Below are 12,783 nucleotides of genomic sequence, written 5' to 3'. Positions count from 1 at the left end.
GCTACGAACAGGAAACAAACAAGATCTGGACAATGAGGAGAGTGAAGAGGAGGAAGAGACTGGACAGGTACTAACAGAAATTCCCATGTTTGTTAAGTGTGTTCTGGTCTTTTTGTACTTTGCTTTATCATTGGACTATATATATATAGGTGAGTTTACATTTGAGCCCCTTCTTTTCCAGAACAATGACAACAGGGACCAGTTTGTGCAGGACCCAGCCCTGCTGAGGGAGAGGGCTGAGGCCAGAAGAGCTGCCATGCAGCAAAGGAAAGGGTAAAGACATTCATATACCATAATCCTGTTCCTGTTGCCAAGTATGCATTGAAAATAGAAACGTCATGAGAAATTCTTCAGTCTTGCAAAAGTTGTTACAATCACTTAAAACGTGAATTTTTTTAAAAAAATTTCTTTTTAAACTACATGGTGGTTAAGTAGGCTTGCCTTGATCGGTTTGTGAATTGGTTAAATCTCCTTTCACAATAGGTGTCACGTCCACATGCAAAGCCTCCATCCTGATTCTGTGACCTTCAGTTGGAGCATTAGGATATCACATGTGCTGTTTCTTACATGTACACATACATTAGCCCTTGCATTTGATTTCATCTTTGAATGAAACACAAGGTCAACGTTAGCTGACCTTTAAGAAGCAAAAGCCCCCCAGCAATCAGTTCAAGATTCAAGTAGCCTATTGTTATCCAAGCTGATGGAAATGCACCAAATTTGCATATTATGATTGGTCCTTTTTTATGCAGGTGCAGGTGAGACAAAGTTCACAGTAACTTGAATATAAAACAGTGTTGCCGCAGCACTGCTGTATTTGAAAAGTAGTTTAATTGAAGGTCACTTGGCTGAAACATCGAACAACTCTTTACATGTAGCATTGTTGAGGTGATGTTGTACTGACAATGATTTTTCAATGCTTCCACACCAGCAACAGCCATGGCCACAGGCATTATGTTCCCATGTTGTCCATCCGTCCATACATATGTACGTCCCATTTTCAGGAACGCCTTGAGGGAAGTTCTTCAACTTCGGCACAAACATCCACTTGGAGTCATAGATGAACAGATTAGACTTTTGTGGTCAGAGGTCAAAGTCACTGTTATCTCATGAAACACATTTTTGACCCTAACCCAACAATTCCCACGCTAATTATGGCAAAGTTTCACACAACTGTCAAACAGACTGAAATGATAGATATCAAAGGTCAACTTCACTGTGACATCATAATGTTCTGGAAAAACACTTCTGGAGGCGCGTTTTCACTTACAGACAGTAATTCTAGTTTAAAATGTTTGCGAAATTTGCTGTATATTTGTATGTACACCCCTCTTGGGTATTTATGAACAACATGATCCGTCTCTTCCAGCTATCGGCCAGAGCCTCCTACCAATGTGGTGGGCAAGCCTAAAGGTCAGGGTCAGACCTTGGAGACTTACCTGGACCGACGCAAGAAGGAGGCCAACAAGAGCCGAGGCGCCAACCACAACCGGCGCGTCATGGCCGACCGCAAGAGGAACAAAGGCATGATCCCCTCCTGACCTGCACCTGCACAGTGGCCTGCTGTGGGAACCAGACTGACAGATAGGGAGGAGTCAGCAAGATGGTGGCTCAGATATGAGTGAGTGAGGGAAAGAGGAACAGGGGCCTAGTTATCATTTTGGGTTAGATTTGAAGGTTGTGACGTTTGGCTCTGGTACCCTCATGATCCACCTTTTGTCCCAGAATCGTGCAGAATCCTCAAAGCCGATTGCAGACAGGAAAAGCTACAGAGGTTGGTGATGGTTAGCCTTGTCGCTTGTTGAAAAGTTGCACTTAAGTTGTAATTTTCTTTGGCAAGGCCACATTTTGGCTTTTTGTTAACTGGAGGTTGCAAAGCAGCTTGTTGGGGGAATGTTTAAAGAGACACTGAACACCTAAAGTTAATGTTTGAGCCTGAAGGCAAGCAGCTCTTTGGCTCAATTAGATTTCTTTCTTCTTACAGTTTACTGAAAACCAAAGTTCTGAGTGTGAGCCAGTGACTGAGGACAAATGAAGTCTTTATTTTTGCCAAGTAACAAATCAGTTTATTATTAAGATCCAGAGTTATGGAATCAAGTTTCTTTGACATCATCGTTGAATGAACAACACAGGAATAAAAGGAAGAGACGACCAGGGCATCAGCAAGACTGTCGCTCCTAGTTTAGCTGGAAGAACAATTACCATGACCTGGTAATCTCAAATCTGGACATCAGAGACGGGGAAGGAATCTGGGGCGTGCGGGTCTTATTACTCATCCTGCATGAGTAGTACAGGTGTGAGACCTCATCCACCTTGACCCGACACCTGTCCCCCAGCTTCCAGAAACCATAGGAAAAGAAAATTCACTATATTAACATTTCATTAGCACACTGCTGTGTGTATGTGTGTGTGTAGAAGCACATGCTACATGGGGGGGGGCCTCATCTCTCCCAAACAAATTTAGTGTGTGTGTGTGTGTGTGTAAAGGGAGGAGCTCCTACATTTTGCCATGCACAGCAACTATTTTCTATGGAAAGAATAGATCTATGAGAGCATTTTGTAACAAAACAAAAAAAAGCATGGGATTGCTTTTTGGAGTTGTCATTACAAAATTCAAGAAAAAAATAAATAAATACATGAATACTGTATTTTGATATCCTTGAAGTCAAAGCTTTGTCACTCCTGATTCATTCCAAAAATGAGTTGAACTTTTACTTTTTTTCCCAGTATGGGAGGATATGGTGGAGACTTAATCACAGACGACCCAGGTGGAGACACCTTGGAAACATTTTGATCACACCCTGTCAGACATAGTCTCAATGCTCAAAGGCCTCTAATCGCTTCAGTATTTCTTTGACTTCTTCAAACAAACGGGGGCATTTTCAAAGTTCTTCAGCTGTAGACCTTGGAATATACTTTGACAGAACAGTAAGGATAAAAGAAAAAAAACTAAATCAAAGGTTAACCAGTAGCTAAACCCCAACTCCAAATCTCTGAAGCCTGGCCTTTCATGGTGACGAGTAGGGGGGTCATGTCACCACCTGTTGTTCTCTGTCGGCGGTGACATCACAAGCCACCTTTTCACTGTTAAAGGCCAGGCTTCAGAGATTCGGGCCTGACGTTTACTTACTCTTTTAAATCCAAAATCCAACTGAACTTCACATGCGCTCTTACAAATCGTACAACAGAACAGTTCTAACTACACTGGCTGTACAACTGAGATTTAAATAATATATTTTGGCTGTTAAACTCATGGCATTCAAGTGCAGCCACTCTTGCAGATTCCCATGTTTTTATCAGGTGTGGTATAGTTAATTGTAAATTATATTCGTATTTATATTGTATCGGCTGAACAATTAAATTTGAGTTCCCCTTAATCCGCCTCATTAGTTGGTTACTGACATCATTACTACTTAGAGAAAACACCGATATGGGCCAGCTGCGGCCACCTGTAGATGCATTTAAGCACATCAACACACCCATGCCTAAAACCATAAAGCACTGAACGTCCATGCACAAGCAGTTCACTCCTAAGTACCAATTTTTAAAAGCCACTGGTCTGTGTCCAGGTTGGTTGCAGCAAAACAGAGCACAACGCACAGTCTTCCTGGAAAAGGGTCACAAAATAAAATGTTGTCTCGTGGAAAAACTGTGGCCAAGCCTGCCTGTCAGAAACTACGGGGTGTGCTCTTGTCTCGAACTAAAAACTTGAACTTGGAAGAGGAATCCACACGACTTCACTGGTGTGGGTCAAACACAACATACCGGTAAAAAACGATCGAACAAAAACAGAAAAAGAGCATTCCACAATAGTACAGTAACGTGATCCAGGGAAGAAGTACTGTTCACACACAACAATACCAGTACGGCACATCTTAGTAGTGTTTCCATACTACCACTGTGTGTCACTGCACGACCTGCTTCAGGGAGGTCAGAGGTCAAAACAGGACCGCTCCACGGTCCCGGTGGCTGGTCAGCTGCTGCGAGAAGATTACCCGCTCCCACAGTCAAGTGCGGGAAGGAGGAAGTTGCGAGGTCAGAAAACGGCTACTGGAGTGTGACCAAAGACGAGGCGCGACTTGATTCCCGGTGTTGCTCCGGCTGAGGTCAGGTGTCGCGGAGCAGCAGCGACCATTAGCTGTCTTTACACAGGTTGCCTTTGGAGAGTTGTAGGAGAACAAATGGTGGAGCGAGTGTCAGGCTTTTAGTGTTTGACCAACATTGAGCTGATATTGTCCTTTTATTAAATATTGGCTTGTTATTTTAGCCACTGCTGATAAGATGGAGGTTCCTTCCTAACAGCAGCTGCACATAAAAACTGAAACTCATGAAGTTTTATTTACGAACTCAGCTTTTCAGTAACAATGGAAAACTGGGATTTAATTTATCCAAGAGTTTTGCATTGAACTGAAAAGGTGCTGTGGGTCACCTCGCTGTACAGAGCTGCTAACCCACGTAAAAGAATTTAATCAGTGTGCATTTTTCTTGAGATTTTCAGTGTCAAAGTGCCGAAATGAGAATTAACACAGCCGGCACAAGGTTAAACAGGAAGGCACAAAGCTCTGATGACACACTTACTGAGTATGCTGCGTTTACACAGGGGACACGTGTGTTGCAGCAGCAGCCAGGGGTCCACGCAGTCCCTGTGGTATTCATGTAGGCACGGCAGGACCCGCAGACACTGCAACAACAGAGAGTACAGACTCATCAAATAACTTCAACCTGCATTTATCTAACTCTTTCCCAGTGAGAGGGCTCGTGCAGTAAAGCCAGATAATCCACTAATTCAACAATATCCAGCATGGACAACCACACAGAAGTCTTACAGTACATTTGTCATGGCAGGGTTTTTTTTTTTTTTGTTTTTTTTGTTGTTTTTTTTTGTATTTTAACATTTCCAGGTTTTGTTTTTGCAGTACTAATAAATATGAAATAATATCACTTAACCTAATTCACTCTTAGGGTTAAATAAAGTGCTCTGAATTTGAAAGACCCTTTTAAAATTTTTTCAATAGTTCAATGCTGATTGCAGGCTGAGGACAAAAAAAAAAACAACAACAACTAACCAACCACAAATGCAGAACTATGTTGCATTAGAGCGGTGTGCTAATCACCTTGGAGAGTGCATGGCACAGGATGTGCTGTTTTGCACCTCTCATACATAAAATGCAGCTGAAAGTGCTGCAACACAACAAAATGAAGTTAAGGTTAAATTGCGTTTACATCTCAAACCTTGATCACAACCCTAAAAAAAAGTTAAACAGGACATCACAGTATGAAGGGAGACCCACAGACTACCTGAACCTTATGACACAAAACTGCACAAATTAACATTTTAGTTGCACACGATAAACTATTTCGACTAAGTATTTTGAGCGCTTAGAAAATGAGGTGCAGGCTTTATACACTACTTCCCACCAGTATTTTGTAGCGTTTGATATCATCCTTAAAGGAGCATAGATAGGAAATGCTTTCATCAATTTCTGTAGCTCACCAATACTATTTAAAGGCAGACTATGCAGCCTCAAATGGAAGGGCACACCACTTTGTTTACTCATGCTGAAGATAGAGCTGAGGAGGAATAAAACCTCTCAGGTTGCATGCCGAAACCTAATAACCCTTATAACTGATGTAATACTTTTAAATACCTGTATTGAATCTTGAATGTTTTTTAAGTCAGATATACATAAAAACATGAACAGTGGAGTAAGTGGGCTATGAAGGGGTAGAATAGTCACAAACTCATAAACCGAGGCCTTTCTAAGTTTTATTCTTCTGAGAACTGAGTGTTATTCTTCATTCTTTGCCACATCATAATGAGATGCCCTCCCCTTTGAAACTCTGTAGTCTGCCTTTAAGTTTTAAATTCACAACATCAAAAAACAAAAAGGTGTAGAGTATGAACCCGCGGCAGCCTGACTCGTGCTTCGTGTCCACAGGGGCGTGTTTGACGCTGGGTGCCGTGCTGCTTCCTAAATTTGTACGCTTGATTGGCGTGGCCATTCCTGATGATTGACAGCTGCTCTTTTTTATAACCATGCAAACACTTCCTAACTGCACCTGATTGGATGAACGCCTCAATAGTGGGCGGGCCTCTCCTGGATTTCAAACTTGGACCAACACTGGCGGCTCTTTTGGAAACTTTCTTTGATATTACAAAAATAGTACACAGAAATTTGTTTCTGAAATCATTTGAGGCTGAATTTGTCTTCGTTTCAGATCAACAATATTTAGTTTAAAAGGTTGCCGGGAGTTTCCAGAAGAGGCGAGTCAAGCTTGATGCCCGTAATTTGCATAAAGCAGCCCAGACCTCAACTTTATGCAAATGTGGAGACACCAACATGACACCCCGTCTCTCGAAACCCAACGCACCACAACCAGAATGCATTGCACAGCTGCCCACATAAACAATGAATGGGAAGCATGGAAATAAATGTGAAGTCATGCTGTTTCTGCGTGACGTCACACGGGTTAAAGCAGCCGTGTGAGCGCCGTGCTGACCTGGTTGTTGTTGAACGGCTCCAGACAGACGGCACAGTTGTCGGTCTCTATCGGCTGGGACGGGTCGCACCAGGGTTTGGGCTGATGGTACGTCTTGGTCTTCAGAGACGACATCCTCTTCAGTATGTCCTGTTTAGGTAGCAGCTGAGGGACGTGACAACGGGCCAGTGAGGCGGAGATGGTTCACACAAAATTTGAGTGTGTTTTATCAAGAGTGCACCTCTTTTTTTACTGTAATCCCTTCTCATATGCAAGGAGAAGAAATCAAAGAGCAGCAATAAACACAGTGTACCTCTAAATCGTCATTAAGTTGGCGGTCCTGGTACTGCCAGCGGGCTTGAACTATGACCCCTGTGCTGAGGATCAGGGCCACCAGGAGGACAGTGTCCCACAGCTGCTGCAGATATTTCTGGAAACACGACAGCCAAGTGACACTAATATTTAAATTTGACTCCTTCAGAGGAAGCACAAAGCAATCTGTAGATCACTCTGTAACACCAGAAACTTAAAGACTTATTTAGAGCCCTGGGGTTTAAAAAATAAATAAATAATCTAAGCCAGAAAGAGTTTTGTACACCAGAAATGGCAGCACGTGGGAGGTTCTCCACAAACCAGGAGTAGAAAATTAGCCAGATAACTTGGGAGAGAGATTATGCAATTTCCCAGTGTGAGAGTGATTTGAATCTGTAAAATTAGGTTTTGTCAGGAAGAGCATCATCCAAGCCTGTTTCAATAGGATCAATCTTACAGTTTTGTTTGAAGGAAAATGTCACATAAATATAAAAATAAATGTGTCAGGTTTTACATATCTTAAGGTGAAGTAATATTCTTATTTTGCCCAGTGGATGTGTACATTTTGAAAAGCAGTGTATTTTATGCCTACATCTGCCAGTAGGCCTTCGTGATAAGAGAAGCCATAATAATATTTTAATTTCACTACAGGAGAGACTTGATGTTCTCTGCTATTAGGTGGGGAAAATATGTGTATATTGCTATCAGCATTGGAAATTAGCCAAAAGAGGAGGAAAATATTGGTAAAAAATCGAATATCATGCATCCCTAATATTATTCACTTATTATAGTTATCTGACAAACTTGCTCATCCTGCTGTGTGGAACCCCCCTGATTAATCACTGAGGTGCTGGTATTGATAAATAATTGCCAGCCGCCACAGAGATTTATAATTATTTCCAAGGTTCAGGGTGGACTAAAGTTGTCAAGTGGCACATTAAATCACCTAGACTAGTGGTTCTCAAACTTTTGTCATTAGCATAACCCTTTGAAATATTTTTTTTCAGCAGTGGTCATAGTCTAATTATTTTAGGAATCATGCATGACATATATTTTTTTTAATTAACGTTTAAACAAATCACACATAATCCCTGCTGTACTCCAACCTACCTCCATTTGAGAACCACTGACCTAGACCTCTGTTTCCTTCTTAGTATTTGGTGTGTAAACTGAAGACCAAAAGATGTTTTTTCTTGAGGTTTCCACTGTTTTTTACCAGTGATGCGGCTGACATTATGGATGAGTCCCAGCCCCACCTGGACCTGAGAGTTGGTCTCTCCCGTACAGATGACTCCCTGCCATTCTCCGTACAGGCCACCTCTGGACCGGCCGCAGCTGGACCACAGAGTGAGGGTGGCTCCCTGTGAAAATACACACAAAGAAAAACCTGCTCACACACTCAGTCAGCGTGTCATTTGTTCCTTTGCCGGTGGTCGGTGGTAATAACAAACATGAATGCAGACAAAGACGTGCGTTGTCCAGTGCCTGCTGTAAGAGCTCACCAAGTTGTCCTGCAGAATGGTCTTGTATGTGATTTTTGCCGTCGCGTGAAGGCCCCTGTGCAAAAAACAACTGACTGTCACTCAGGGCTAAACCTCCATACATCCACCCACAAGCAAGTTTTCTGTTGCTTTTCATTTGTTACATTTAGTTACAGAAATCCTTTAGAGTAAAGTCATATCCAAAAATCAGTCAGGTATCAAATTAATGAAAAAGACACTGAAAAAGTAGAACTAGACTCCACACTGATGCCATAAACGTGGCTTTAATGTCACATTAAGTTGCCAGTAGATTAGTTCATGTGAGTTCAGATCATATCTCCAGCATTATTTACTGATCTAGGGGTTAAGATATAAATTCCAGTTGCTGTGGTGTTGTGATGGGCTGCCGTCGGAGTGCTGTACCTGAGAAGCGCTCCGATCAGCTTGGTGACGTTCTCAGATGTCTGGATGACGATGATGGGCTTGGACAGAACCTGCGACAGATCCATCTGCAACAGGTTGATTCAGGAAGGTCATCCGACTTGGTGAGAACGGTGAGGCGAAACAATCGCGTGCTATCTGGGCAAAAGCCTGGTCTTTAAAGGGAGACTGCAACCCCGTTTTCAAACCATTTTCCATCACTGGCCGTCAAACCAGATCAAAATCTCTCGACAACTGCTTCATAACAGAGCAGCTCACCTTCGTCCTCTGCTTCCTAATGAGCTAAGAACTGCTGAAAAAACAATTGGACTCCAAAAGCATCTAAAGCATGCCTTTCTCAGTTCACTGACACTCTAAATGAGTAACGTATAAATTTAATTTTCTTCCATGTGTATCAAGAACATACATTCTTCATTCTGCATTACTTTACACAGCAGCACATGAAGACAAGCAGCTGGAAAGAAACCAGGGAGTACTAAAGCAACAGCCCAGGTAGCACCAAAACTGACCTGCATGACTGACAAGATTGTGATCAGAAGCATTCATGCATTCAGTCATGTTATGACTGAAAAGCACAGGAAAACAGCATCAGAAGTGGCAGCAGTTACGCTTTAATGTACACGTTAGTATTTAGAGGCTCACTGTGCTGATTTACCTCGCTGACAGTGTTTTGGTTGAGGGCCAGAATGATCAGAGCAGACGCTCCCAGGACCAAGGCTCGCTTCATCTGGCAGACAGAGAGCAGAAAAACAACAAAACGCCAAATGAAGAGGGTTGCATTTTTTTTCCTGTGACTGCTTTAACAATCATAACAGAGAAAAGTGACAGGAGAATAAACAAAATCTGCAAATCTCTTCTCTCTCTTCTGGCCATGTGCCTTCCTTTTTTTTTTCTTTTTTTTTTTTGGCTGTGTTTTGTTGTTGGTGCACATTTTTCCCCCATGGATAATCAGCTCAGCCCACATGACACCACATCCCATCAAGATATTTCACAGAGTGTGACGACAGAGGCCGTATCTAAAACATCAACGGTCAGCATCGGGTTTTGGCTTCAGTCCCTCCAGTGTTGGGGAGCAACGAGCTAAAAGTAATTAAAGTACAAAATAAATGTCACTGTAATCAGTTGCAGTTACTGAGATAAATATATTAGTGATTACAGAGGGGTTACATTTCAATATACACATACTTATGATTAGTTTTGATAGTTGTGCATAAAATCAAAACATTCTGATTAATTAATTCAAGTTATATTAAGGACTTTTATTAAAAGTTTCTACAGTCAGTGTTGAGTTTGTCATGAGGTTTAAAGTGCCTGGTTCAAACTTCATTTTTAGGAAAGGGATTTTTAGGTAAGTAATCACATGTACTAAGTTGCACGACTCGGATGAAGTAATTAAAATAGTTGCATCTTACATTTTTAATAGGGTGAGCTGGTAATCTTGCATTTCAACAGTAACCTTCCCAACACCGAGTCCCTCAGTGAGCAGGGACCTTTATCTTAACTGATAAATTTGCACCAGAGTTTAAAGATCATGCAGGGACAAATCCACCAAAGAAGAGTCAGTGATGATGATTTCCCCACCTGCAGTGACACACCTGAATGCAACACTGCCACATTATGCTATTTTCTGAATAAGACCTGCAGCTGCAATCAATAAAACCATGTTCACTAACTAAATACACACACACACACACACACACACACGTTCATCTTTGATTGAAAGCATTATGGGAAATGTAGGAAACCACTAACTCCTAGGATGTGCTGAATATGAGAGCATCTGAGGGTGGATTTTCTCCTTTGAACGACTCACTTTATTGACCACGGTGTCGGCGAAGGACTCCTGGTTGCCGGTGGAGGCTTTGCTCTCCTCCATCTCCACAGGCACGACTCCGATCCACGGCTCCTGCTCTTTGGCTTCCTCGTCGGCTTTTCCTCCGCTCACCTGGGGCTCCTCATCCTGCACCTGAGGGCAGAACATGGACCAAACGTGTGACATGCACAGTGTAACTCCTAGGGGGTGGGGGTGGGGGGACGATACGGCATAGTATCGCGATATTTTGTGTGGCAATATTGTATCATACACGAACACAGGATTTTCTGAACAAAATGAAAACTTTCTTATTAGATAAAAATTAAGTCTCCCTTGGAGACACAATTTAGTCAAAAAACTAATAAATCACAATATGTTATCTCAACACTTAGTATATTGCAAAAAAGATTAAAATCACAATAGTATTATCGTGTATTGTGTCACATTGAGTATTGTGATAATATCATATTGTGGTGTATCGTTATCTTGTAATATCACCTCCTTTTTCACTTTATTATGAGTCGTTTGAAATTATGCACAAAAACAGAGAATGCACTTTGGAACCTATATGATATTTAAACTTGATACTAATATCTTTAATTAATCGACTCAAGTAATAAAGAATCGATTAACAGTCATAAACAACAGTAACGAAAGTTAAGTGAATTGATTTTCCCAATCCCTATTTAGTTGGCAGTGTCTGTTTTGATCTGCCTGATCCTGGCCTCTCAGCTTGGCATTTATACAGCTGCATTTTCATTCAGTTTTTTTTTTTTTTTTTTTTTTTTTTTTTTTTTTTTATTATTATTATTTTGCACTCTGTTGTATTATAAAATTTGCCAAATCAAAGCTGGCATGGTAGAGAGTGTGTCCCTGCAGGAGAGAGTGTGTCCTGACCAGTATCAGGTCCCCCTGCAGGTCCCGCTCCCCGTCCCGGCGCTCCGAGCCGCTGCCCCGGCCGGGCTCCACCACCTCCCCCTGCAGCAGAGCGCTGACCGCCGGCCGCTGCTCCAGGAAAACCTCGACCAGAGCGACGTGGAGCTGCTCGGCCGCGGCCGGCAGCCCCGGGCCGAGCAGCGGCAGCGTCACACACAGCGAGCACAGCAGCCGGACTGAGGCCATGAGCCGTGAAGAGGAAACCGAACCGAGGAACCGGGCCGCCGAAGCTGGACACGCTGCAGAGACACAACCCGGATCAGCTGTCGGCCGTCATCCTGGACCAGCCACCAGCCTCCCCAGCTGCAAGGGAAAAATGTAAACAAGCCAGGAAACTTCCGGTCTGGACCGGAAACAGCATAAGTTTGTTAGGTTTTTAAAGTAGCGAACGAGGCTGCCATCTGGTGGACATTTGGGGGATTATTAGCAATGATAATTATTTTATTAATTTAATTTAATTTATTAAAAATGAACTAAATTACTAGTAATAATCTATCTAAATTATTTAATGAATTCAACTTAATTTATTAAAAAACAATCTAAATTACTAGTACTAATATATCTAAATTATTTAATAATTTAATTCATTAAAAGATAAAGTAAAATATTGGCACTAACCTAACAAAACTATATTATTAATTTAATTTAGTTTATTAAAGAATAAAAAACTAAATTATTGGCACTAATCCAATAATGTTAGATATTAAAAAAAAAACAGTAGAATCAAATCAAAGCCAGATGAGAGTAAGACAAATATTATGAAAGACAAACAAAGAAGCAAAGGGGAAAAAAGTGAATAATGAAGTAATTAAAAATAGGAAGTGAAAAAGTGGAAATATAAGAATGCATAGAAAACAAATAAATAAATAAATCTTGTACTGAGACTAATAAAAATTCAACTAAAACTAAACATTTTAAAAAATATATAATAAACTAAAAAAAAAAAAAAAAACACTGGAGGCTGAGTGAAGCTAAACTGAACTGAGAAAAGTAAACAAACTACTCATCGCACTACAGTCTGATGTGTAAAAACTGCAGCGTTGCCATGGTTTCATCATGTCGTCAACCTGAATTGGAGCTGAATCCCATTCCGTTTAGATTACACACACATTCTAAACGGTTTCCATGGCAACAGGCAAACCCCACTCTATCAATTCAAATTTGAAAGTAGTTTTTATTTATTCATTTATTTATTTTACATTTATTTATTTATTTATTTATTTTACATTTGCCACCGGGTCTTATCTATTTTAACTTTTTAGAGTGCCTGGGTGTATGGAAATGTTTTAAAATACCGGAAAATGAATTTTAACAACATTA

General features: G+C 41.3%; 2 protein-coding genes across 4 annotated transcripts in view; one reads left to right on the top strand and one right to left on the bottom strand.

Moving 5' to 3' along the window:
* Window positions 1-2,654, top strand: part of ascc2 (activating signal cointegrator 1 complex subunit 2) — a 15,815-nt gene extending 13,161 nt beyond the window's left edge. Inside the window, exons 17-20 of one of the 2 annotated variants that reach the window (XR_003928753.1) lie at window positions 1-67; window positions 182-273; window positions 1,370-1,609; window positions 1,645-2,654. The exon at window positions 1-67 is cut by the window's left edge and continues 21 nt beyond it. Coding sequence is in view for 1 of the 2 variants with exons in the window: in XM_030060023.1 (XP_029915883.1) it covers window positions 1-67; window positions 182-273; window positions 1,370-1,541 (331 nt within the window). In the remaining variant the exon portion in view is untranslated. Of the gene's footprint in view, window positions 68-181; window positions 274-1,369 lie in introns of both variants that reach the window. The other variant, XM_030060023.1, reaches the window with a different exon arrangement.
* On the bottom strand, window positions 402-11,759 carry rnf215 (ring finger protein 215). Of its 2 annotated transcripts, none has more exons than XM_030060025.1 (10): window positions 11,425-11,759; window positions 10,528-10,680; window positions 9,370-9,441; window positions 8,697-8,782; window positions 8,295-8,349; window positions 8,049-8,153; window positions 6,794-6,910; window positions 6,502-6,645; window positions 4,579-4,681; window positions 402-4,157 (listed from the first exon to the last, which is right to left on the bottom strand). In XM_030060025.1, the coding sequence occupies exons 1-10, from the start codon at window positions 11,647-11,649 to the stop codon at window positions 4,135-4,137; spliced, it is 1,083 nt and encodes a 360-aa protein (XP_029915885.1). In that variant the 5' UTR covers window positions 11,650-11,759; the 3' UTR covers window positions 402-4,134. The 2 variants fall into 2 exon arrangements, with proteins under 2 accessions (XP_029915885.1, XP_029915886.1); XM_030060026.1 differs by having other exon boundaries at window positions 2,044-4,142.
* Between the last annotated feature and the right edge of the window lie 1,024 nt (window positions 11,760-12,783).

This window comes from Myripristis murdjan, chromosome 9 (genome assembly GCF_902150065.1).
Source record: "Myripristis murdjan chromosome 9, fMyrMur1.1, whole genome shotgun sequence".
NCBI lineage: Eukaryota > Metazoa > Chordata > Actinopteri > Holocentriformes > Holocentridae > Myripristis > Myripristis murdjan.
The sequence above is the reverse complement of the archived record's forward strand: the minus strand, read 5'-3'. Positions and strand labels throughout refer to the sequence as shown.